This window comes from Gigantopelta aegis, chromosome 6 (genome assembly GCF_016097555.1).
Source record: "Gigantopelta aegis isolate Gae_Host chromosome 6, Gae_host_genome, whole genome shotgun sequence".
NCBI lineage: Eukaryota > Metazoa > Mollusca > Gastropoda > Neomphalida > Peltospiridae > Gigantopelta > Gigantopelta aegis.
The window spans coordinates 26,020,791-26,031,612 of record NC_054704.1 but is presented as its reverse complement, the minus strand read 5'-3'; the positions used below and the strand labels follow the sequence as shown (position 1 = coordinate 26,031,612).

The window sequence follows — 10,822 nt, the reverse complement described above, 5'->3', positions numbered from 1 at the left end:
AAGTTGATTGGTCTGTTATATAACATTCTGTGTGTATTTCCGGTTTACTTCCGGGTTGTAATATTCTTTGTTTTTAGTTGTTAAAGTAAATATATTTTGATAGAGTTTGCGTTTCTTATACAATGTAGTATAGAAACAAGACATTGCAGAAATCAGTGATGTGTATAATAATATTACAGTATTTAAAAATAATTCTTTAAGATCTATGACCATTAATGAAACATGAATTTTTGTCCAGAGAAAGATGATATTCAGCTTCAAGAAAACAAATTTGTACAGTTTTTAAAATATGACTTTAAAAACGATGAAAGATTTAAGACAGGACTGCAACGATTAATAAAATGTAGCTCTGAAAAGACAAGCGAGCAAGAGTATTTCAAGGCAAAATTATTTTACTACTCAAAGTGAGTACATGTATAGAGTATAATTTGAAGTGTGTTGTTTTTTGTCTGTCTTCTTTTTTTTGGGGGGGGGGGGGTTAATCAGATACAGAAAAACATTAATGACCATTCTACGATATCGTAGAGTCTAAGGTATTGTGATATTAGTGTTTAATTTTGTTGATACCCCAAGTTTAAAAAAATATAACACAGTGAAACCTATCCAAACTGGACCCTGAATAGCCCAAGTACTCTGACTGTAAGAGAGCTAGACGGACATTTGGACATGTAATGAGAGCGTATATCTGTCCAAATGTCCATCTAGCTCTCTTACAGTCAGAGTACTTGGGCTATTCAGGGTCCAGTTTGGATAGGTTTCACGGTGTTATATCAAGGCCAAGATAAAAAATAGTATTTTATCAATTTAATAACAATACAACAGCCTCTTAAATAGGTAATGAGAGCGTATAACCATCCAAATGTCCGTCTAGCTCTCTTAGTCAGAGTACTCTGGTTAGACCCTGAATAAACCAGCCAAGTTTCATGGTTCTGAATTTTGTAAATTCTAAAATGGGACTGGAGTAGAAATGTATAGAGAAATTTAAGGGTTGAAAATATTTCTTTTTCTCAAAATCTGAAAATATTATTACATTTTATTGTGCAAGTCAAAATATTTAAGAGGTATTGTTATTAAATGGATAAAATACTATTTTGTATCTTGGTCTTGATATACCAGTATTGGTCAAGTTTGAATGTTAAATCACAGCAAGGTTTTAAAAAATTTCTTATTGCCTTGCACAAGAATAACTGATTTTACTAGAATAAAATGTAAACAATTGTTAAATTGTACAAACAGAAATTTTAAGCTAGGTTAATATCTTTTTTGTGTTTATACTTTTCTTATATTTTACTATTTAAGTTTTAAAGCAAAAGGTCCATATTTGAATTGAAATCCCTTTAGGGAAACACTTTGAAACAGTGTGTAGTAGTTCAGCACACTTCCATTGATAATATATATTCACTACTTCATATGTTAGTAAACATATTAAAAAGAGCATGATTTTATGGCGAAAACTTCAATAAAAGTATATTTACCTTTAGAAATGTAGTGTTTTTTCATTTAGAACAACAAATGTACAATGTCATTAATTAACAAATTATCATACAGTATATTGTATCTTTCAGTACCGGTATATCTATATTTTTATTACTCTCTTGATAATGTAAAATATATGTATTTGTGAGTTAAGAGTGAAAGAATGTTTTAAAATCAGTTTTATCTACAAATTGCATCGGATTATATGCTATACCTTGTACCATCAAAACTTTTCTTTCATATTAAATATGTTCAAACTTCTTTTTTTTAAATTTAATTTGTATGTTTAATAATAATTTTAGTGTTTTCTAAGATTATAAAGTACACTTAGCGATCTTGCATTGCAATGAAAAAATGGTAAGAGAGCTTTGTGAAGTAGGCCCCAGGGGCTTGTAACTCGAAGCAGTCGAAAGGGCCTACTAAACTTACGGTAGTCAGAGAGCAATACTAAAAGGTTAGGTGTGTAACACGAACCACTCGCAATTTTAGTCCTTATCTAGGACAGGTGTAAATTTTCAGATTTACGACAAAATTTAGTTGTACCCCAGACCAGTTGTAGCATGGACGTAACATTAGTTTGTGTGATTAAAAAGGCGAACCTATAATCTATAACATGACTGTAAGGTAGTGATATCAGGACCCTCTAACCCTAACACTACCAAACTTGTTTCTGGGGTTAAACGTTTTAAACAAAACCCTATATCATTATATAGCCCAATCATTACTGAAGTGTGTGCGATGTTAAAAGATGATTTGTAATTTACTTAACAACACTTCAGCATATTTGATAAATTACTATGTGATATCTAACATGGTTATTTCGACACTTATGGATGCGATGGGAGGGGGAGGTAGGAGAGGGGGCACTGGGTCGCTGCTGCCACACAGGCTATGCCTTTCAAAAGTTTTCGAAATATCAGTCGTGGGACACAAATTGAGAAGGAAAAAAGACAAGTACACCGATGGCGATTGATTCTGCGTCCACCCATTGAACATCAAGTGAGCACTCTATCACTGAACTACACCCACCCATTTGTTGTCACTAAAATGCTACAGACATTTTCAGTGGGTGTCATTGATGCCAGCAGGGGAATCCCCTTGTCGTAAGTGTTTTAGACTGTCGAGTTACAGTTGTGTTTTTCTAGCTTAACGTATGCTTTACGCCAAAGCTATGTGTGTTTCGGGTTATACTACTAAACTTTCCCTACGACTGTCGTGACGAACACATAACACCAAAATATTTACGACTGCTTTGAGTTACAAGCCCCAGATTTTTGTGTGAGGTGAAATAATTTGTGATGGCTTATTGGTTACAAAAGATTTAAGAGTTTTCTCCCTTGTTGTTCACAAACATACACTCATAATATAAGGGCTCAATGGATCAGGGCTGTACCCTCGGGGGGGGGGGGGGGGGGGTCTGAGAATCTCTTCTTTTTTCTATTTTTTACTCCAGAAAATAGCATATACATCTCAGGGTTTAATTTGTATAGTGTTTCATTAGTTTATAAAAAGTAGTGCCCCCCACCCCCCCACCCCTAGGATTTTGATCAGGGTACAGGCCTGTGGATAGGTGTAAGGCCACTACACCCTCTTGTCTCTCACTAACCAACTAACAACTAACCCACTGTCTTGGACAGACAGCCCAGATAGCGGAGGTGTGTGCCCAGGACAGCGTGCTTGAACCTTAATTCGATATAAGCACAAAATAACTTGAAATGAAATGACATTCATATGAATAACACATTATTTTTAACTCGCATTGTAATTTTTGAGTGTCAGTTTTCATTATTATGTTAAAGGTGTAAATGATGTTTTAAAACATTCCAATAATGATATAATAGGGATCACTTTAATTAAACAAAATTAATCTGTCACAGCATAAAATACAATGAATACTACCATAGTCCTCTACAATCTCAAGAATACTTAAATATCAATTAGTTAAAACAAAATTTGTTTTGTTTAACAACACCACTAGATCACATTGATTTATTAATCATCGATTAGTGGATGTCAAACATTTGGTAATTCTGACATATACATATGTAGTCTTAGAGAAGAAACCTGCTACATTTTTCAATCAGTAGCAAGGTATCTTTTATATGCACCATAGACAGGATAACACATACCACAGCCTTTGATGTACCAGTCACTGGAATGAGAAATAGCTCAATGGGCTAAATATCAATTATATTCATAATGTTAATAAACTCATTTGTACGAGACAAGACTTCCAGGGAACATTTTGTTTTCAAACTTTTGATTATTGACCGTGAGTAACAATTACTATTTAATGTGATATGATGCCAAACAATGCCACTTGTACTTCATTAATTAGATTAGGTGTAGAAATTGGCAGATGTGAAAAAAAACACCAAAAAATAACCAAACAAACAAAAAAAACCAAACACGATAACAATACCTAAACAAAAAATAACCCCAAAACAAGAAATAAGGACACATTTTATAAACTGACCATTACACAACAGCAATTGTATTCAGTATTGCATATTAAAACTTCAAAATAAGAACAAGTGTTAAAGAAACCTATTGACCATCAGTTGTACATGTATACAGTACATTCGAATCTCTAATTGTGTTACTCTAACTGATAATGTCTACTACAAAGTAAGTTTATTTTTTATTTTCAGATATTTTGTACCAATCACATTTCAAGAGTTTATGGATTGGGAAAAGAGAAAACAAAATTTGGGTATGTTTACAAATTAACATACAGTTAAGTTAAATGATACAAAATCTTTTATTTAGCACAATAGTTAATATATTACTTATAATTAAGTGTCATATATATGTGGTAACTGTGGTTCTTGATGTAGAAAAATTATACAGCAAACTATACCTTGCAGTTAAAATGTTTTATTCTCCGTTTATATGCATCATTTCCCCACAAACAGGATAGTACATGACCTTTGATGTACTAGTTATGGAGCACCAGACCTGTCAACCTTTAGTCAAGAGAAAGCAGGAGATGTGTGTTAAAAAAACAGAATATTTTGTCAAAAAGCAGGAGATTTTTTAAATTTACACAATTTAACACAAAATTGCAAGCATTGGCTGGAATGGCAAACATTGTAGTAGAAGACAAATATAAATTGCAAGAAGTGGCAGAATCTGTAATAGAGGGGAAAACAAATATCTGAATACCAAATGATTTGATTAAATTGGAAAAATACTGGTGTGATTATTAAGTGAATTAGGTACACTGTTTGCTGTGGTATTTTCTATTTTTCTTTTAAAAAAAAGAGAGCAGACATAACCACTTAAAAGTGTAATGTCAAAACCAGACAAAAAATTTTTTGCCGAGTTAATATAGTCAAATATCAGGAGATGACATTACATTTGTTTTCATTTCAAATAAAGGCTATTTCAATTTTATTAAAAAAAACTTTTTGTATTAAATTGCTTTTTGGCGTAAAGGAAAAAGTACCACTGAGTTAACTCCCATGAATAATGATGTAGTTCATGTAATTTCCCTCAAATGCAACTGTAATGACCTACAGAAAGTGATCAAGAATATCATAACATATAAATAACCATGTCATCTTTGTTTTTGAATCAAGCATCCTTGTTTTCTAATAACGTTTGAACATTTAGCACAGATATTTTGTAAGACTTTTCCAGTGCTTTCATGAAAGCACAAGTAGAAATAGTACATTTTACTTGTTACTGGAAATACAAGGTACACAGTAAAATGGATTTAAATAGTTAATTTAATCATGTAGCTCATACACCTGTAGTTAATAATTTTGTTATAAAGTTAACCTTTAAAAATCTCATTGCTTGACAAAATACTTTAAGTGCAAAATAAATTAACAATTGGTAGATAAACTAAATAGTAATCAGTACTGCTTAGTGTGAACACTTCCTATTATCCTGTTCAATTATACAGACCCAAAGTTTTTTGCAAATGTTACGTTTATTTCCTATTCGATATTTGTTTTCTTTGCATTTACATGAAAACAAACCCAAACCCCGACAGGTTTTATATACAAATCATCATATAAAATGCACGAAGTTGACTTAATTCCACTTTTTAAAAATCTCTGTGTGTTCGGAATGCACGTTATTTCTCCTGTAAATAACTAGTCATTTGCATAGGAAATAAACGTAACATTTGCAAAAAACTTTGGGTCTAAATAATGAACAGGATAATAGTTACTCTGAGCTCGATAGGTACATGTAGCTGGTAAGGAAATGTTTTATTTAATGACACACTCAACACATTTTATTTACGGTTATATGGTGTCAGACATATGGTTAAGAACTACACAGATATTGAGGGAGGAAACCCGCTGTCACCACTTCATGGGCTACTCTTTTCGATTAGCAGCAAGAGATCTTTTATATGCACCATCCCATAGACAGTATAGCACATACCACGGCCTTTAATGTACCAGTTGTGGTGTACTGGCTGGAGTGAGAAATGTAGCTGGTAAAGTAATGCCCCAAAATATGAAGTTTTAATTATTAGCATTTTATAGCTACATATTTACAGGCATGGATCCAGGGAGAGGGGAATTTTGAAGTAATCACAAATATCCGGTGTGTAGTAAATGAATCATTCATGTAATACTTTTATTTGTGTTTAGTGGGACGACATGTAATATCTCCATTAGCTTGATGCTCATGTGGAGTACTGCTATATATTATTGGACTTTTGAATATTGTAAGTGACATTTTTAAATGTTGCACCCCTTCTTGAATTCTGTGGGTGCCCTTTTGAAATGCTGCACTCCCTCATGGATAAATCCAGTGTTCGAAATAAACACTTGTCCATTTGTCCTGACAAGTGAAAATCTGCTTGGACAAACAAAATGTACCTCAATGGTTGTTAGTGGACAAGTAAAATGTTTTAATGCAATTTAATTTTGAGCAATCAAAACTATGGTCCTTGTATTTTAATAAAACAAAACATTTTATTTGGACAAGTGAAAATATTGCTGGACAAGTAGGTTTCTTGATGTACTCGTCCAGTGGACAAATGAAAAATTCTGCTTATTTCTATTGCTGAAATCCTGCATGAGCCCCCAACTTTAGGTATATCTAATATCTCTATTTTAGAACATTACTGTCAAGTTTAGTTTGAATAGTTCCCCATGTGATATTTTTCTCTTATGATAAGTGATCCTTTACAAATATGTTTTAGCAGAAATGACATTATTTTTTATTTCACAATGCATTTAATGCTTTTTTATTTTTAGAAATGCCATATTTGCAAGGCTTAAATTTGGAGAGCTCTTCAAAGAGTGATGTTTTGCTTAATGGGAAGACTGAAGATAAAGAAAACACCCTAGAAAACAGCAGCATAGCATCAGTTGTTAAACAGTCTTTTAGACCTGTTCCTGATACTGACAGGCAGTCCATTACAATTAAATGTGATCTTCACTATTCTCAAAGCCCAGTGTCTTTTACTCAAAACTGCAAAGAGTCACTTGCTAGTCCAGTATCTTCTTCTCAAGACTTTAGTGAGTCCCTTACTAGTCCAGTGTCTTCTGCTCAAAACATCTGTGAGTCACTTACTAGTGAATGTGATATTCAAAATTCTCAAACTGTTCAAAATTCCAATGGGCTACTTACTCATCCAGTGTCTTCTGTTCAAAATGTTGATGAATCACTTACTAATAAAACTGACACTCAAAGGCCTGCAAGCCCAGTATCATGTCCTCAAAACTTTAGTGAATTAATGGAGATCATACAAAGTGGGAAGCCAGTTCCTGGTATAATACATATTGACGTGAAGCCCACTAACACACTAGAAACACCATCGGCAATACACAGAGTAAAAAAGCCTTGGGAGTAAATACTGTGCTGAACGCAGCCTTCAAAGCAGATGCACAAATCTCTTGACCTAAATATTGTATATCTAGAAGTGTTTCATATTTATATCGGATAAAATGTGGAAAATGTAAAGCTGAAATAATATAGGATGATTTATTCTGTGCACAGCTGTCCAGAGAAGAGATCATGGACCAGATCCAAAGTTAAAAAACAACTCTATATTATTATTATCGCTAATGTCTGTTTAATTTCTTATAACCATAACCAAATAAATGTTAAAAAGAAGAATTGTAAATGTTTTTCATTTCTTATTTGTTGTAAATTGAGACCAATCATTTACTTCTTTGTTGTCCAATTCTTCTTCTTCTTCTAAAAATAGAAAGGAGAGAAAAGAAAACGAAAAAAGTTGGGGCCTGACTCTCCTTATCTATCCTTAGACTTCCTGTTGCACTTGGAGACAATCAACGTGGACCACAACAGCGCTATATATAAAGTCAGGCGGCATTACTGTCACACAGATGACTCCTGATATCGTCACACGATGTTGGCATTTGTCTTCTACGATTATATTGTAGTCTATCTGACAGACATCTCACCAGGGCATTGTTCTTGTTACCATCAGAAACAGCAGAAATCGATATGCCTTTTGTAGCAGAAGTCTTCTTGAAGATCAATGGAGATTTTCTTCGTCTTTAAAAAGATTAATATATGTTGGCCTTTGACACTGAAAACACAACCAAATCAATGTTAAGTACGGTTTAACCTGTGCTGAAAAACCTGCATGCGATCAAGGGCAAGTTCAAAACGACCATGACTGATTTAATAGAGAAATAAATGGGAGTATGTTTTTGTGAAGATAATATTGCCGCTTTTGGAATGTATTATGTTGTAATTATGATGGAATAAAGAGTGTAAGAACACCGTTTCATTGCAGTGTTAATATAAACATTATTGATTTGATATTGTAAATATGTGGAAGTATTTTTGTGAGGAAATCAAATGGTGGTCTGTGAATTATTCTGCTATTCTGATGTAGTGTGTGTGGTGTGACTGTGGTTGGTCCAGTTGCAGTATTAGACTACGGTCCCCACTGGGGGGGGGGGGGGGGGGGGGAGGGGCTGATTTTGTCGGAATTAACGAAAATGCCTGTATCTCGATAACGTGTTTATTCGTATTTGCATTTCTACCAAACATCCGATCCAAACCAGTGCACCATGTCCTGTCTGTGGGGGAAGTGTATATATAATAAAGATACCTTTCTGCAGGGAATAATGTTTCCGGTTTCCTCTCTAAGACTGTGTCAGAATTACCGAACGTTTGACTTCCAATAGCCAATGTGTTATAGTGGTGTCGTTAAATAAAACAAGCTTTAATTTTTGTTGTTGTTTACTACCAAACAGCAACATGGGGATTCAAACAAATCGCTACACGTGTTACATAGATTAAAACTAATATTGTCAGTAGACTGATGGAAATATATGGTGAAAAGTTTTCGTGCCGCCCCATTTTGCCCCAACGTCTTCGTCGTGTTTTACCCGAATGCAAAAAATTTGATCTAACACTAGGTGTAGGGGCGGGGGTCAGTTGACCTTCCTGCTAATGAAATGGTGTAGTAAGTGCAGTTGTTACAATAATATAATAAGTATAATGAGTGTGTCGTGAACGATGTGTGATTGTTGGACGTGGACCTTTGGCAGCGATGGTGGAGTGAGCAAAGCCTTTTGTTGCGGTCTTGGGTTTAAACTTTTACATCAGAAAATATGCCAAAATCGTTATCTAATAAGAGTTTTAAAGCATTACTGTCGCCCATAGCCTGAGGAAAAGGCGTGTGGCTGTCTGTACTGTATTATCAGTTGCAGGATTGTATAGTCTTCAGTAGACCTGTAGGAACGATATCTGGAATAGGGGAGGCTCTAGACAGTTTAATAGGAGGGGTGGGGACATAAGCTAGATTTCTAAAAATCATTATTTAAATAGAGTAGGACAAAACATTTTACATGTTTATCCTAGAGTGGGTGGGTGGGGGTGGGTGGGTGCATAGTCCACCCATCCCCTTGGGTCCTACAGGCCTATTCAGATTGTGGTGGGACAGAAATTTCAATATGTATCATAGATCCATTTAAGTTTTTCTTATGTATGTATACATACATGTTTGAAATTCCTATTACACGACCATAAACTTTTAAGAAATAAATCCTGACACAAAAGTATCCATAATAAAAGATACGTACTCTATAATATGGTAACCTAAAACAAGTACTGTCAATTAACAAAATTGAAGCCTACTTATTTCTGGCAGTTGATATATAGTATAGTATGCTTTAGTAAGATTTTCACTTCAAAAGGTTTTGAAAGTAGGCCTACACGTATGATGTTAGAGCCGGTTTATCCCAGTAGCACATGCTACGGTTCCCGCGCTTCAGGGGCCCCCGCGGTGATGTGCACATTTATTTTCCCCAGGTCCCCCCCCCCCCCCCCCCCCTCCTCGAGGGCGTTGCAAAATATATATCCTGGGAAGGGGGACCCGCTGTTATTTGTGCTACAGGCCCCGCGGATCCTTAAACTGGCTCTGTATGATGTGTAAAACCGCCAGACGTCTTTAATTCCGTGTTTCAAATTGAGTTTATTTGGTCGTATAATTCAGTTTGCCAATTGCCTGTAAGGTCCGAATGTGTTGCAATTTCAGATATAATGTAATAAGAGTCGAGTGGTAAACAATGGTTTGCACATTTTCGTCCGTGGACACTGTAAAAGTAGAAACGAGTGGGTCACTTTCAAAGGAATAGGAAAAAGGTCCCTCGAAAATTGTTGACCTTGTTTACATTATTTTAATAAATTGAAATTCAGAGGCATACATTCCAAAGCTGACTGTATAGTTGGGTGGGAACCATCTTTTTTAAAAACCTATATTACCCATAAAAAGGTTAAATAGCTCTAAATCTTTTTTAACATAAAGATTTTGCAAAACCACAACTCGTAAACAAGTTATTGTGCCTTTAGCGCCTTGATCACGAAGGACAGCTCGTAGGAGGTGCGTTTGATTAACAACCTATTGGCATGATTTTAATCAACGACTTTTATTTAGGTGTCAGATATATGACATAATTACAACACACTGTCTAGACAATAAATGACAGATGTAACCAAATGCCGCCTCCAAGTTCTAAGTTTGGAATAGCACACTTAGTTTAGAAACATGACGGCACCATCCGTCGCATTTTGTTTATCGTTTGTGAAGCACTGAACAGAAAGTTGTTTTCAAAGCTCAATGTACTCCATAATTTTTTAACCAATGATGTCAAACATTAATTTCTTTTTGGAGTCGATTGTCTCTATATCCGGCAGTTTCTGTAGACGGTTACAACCAGTATTCAGTAGCCTAAATGATTATAATGCCCTTGCAAATATTAAAAAAGAAGAAGAAGAAAAAAAGAACAAAGAAACAAAGAAAAAGAAATTAAACACGAAGGGACTTAAAGCATTAATCTGTAGTTCGTCCCATCCTCCTACAAAAATGTTCTTTGTAAATAATTTCAGTTTTGTTTGA

The 10,822-nt window shown here is 34.6% G+C and overlaps 1 protein-coding gene across 1 annotated transcript; it reads left to right on the top strand.

Annotated features, from left to right (window-relative positions):
- Positions 1-47: 47 nt before the first annotated feature.
- LOC121375297 lies at positions 48-7,570 on the top strand. Its single transcript, XM_041502676.1, has 3 exons — positions 48-404; positions 4,128-4,189; positions 6,699-7,570. The coding sequence occupies exons 1-3, from the start codon at positions 223-225 to the stop codon at positions 7,295-7,297; spliced, it is 843 nt and encodes a 280-aa protein (XP_041358610.1). The 5' UTR covers positions 48-222; the 3' UTR covers positions 7,298-7,570.
- The last annotated feature ends 3,252 nt before the right edge of the window (positions 7,571-10,822 follow it).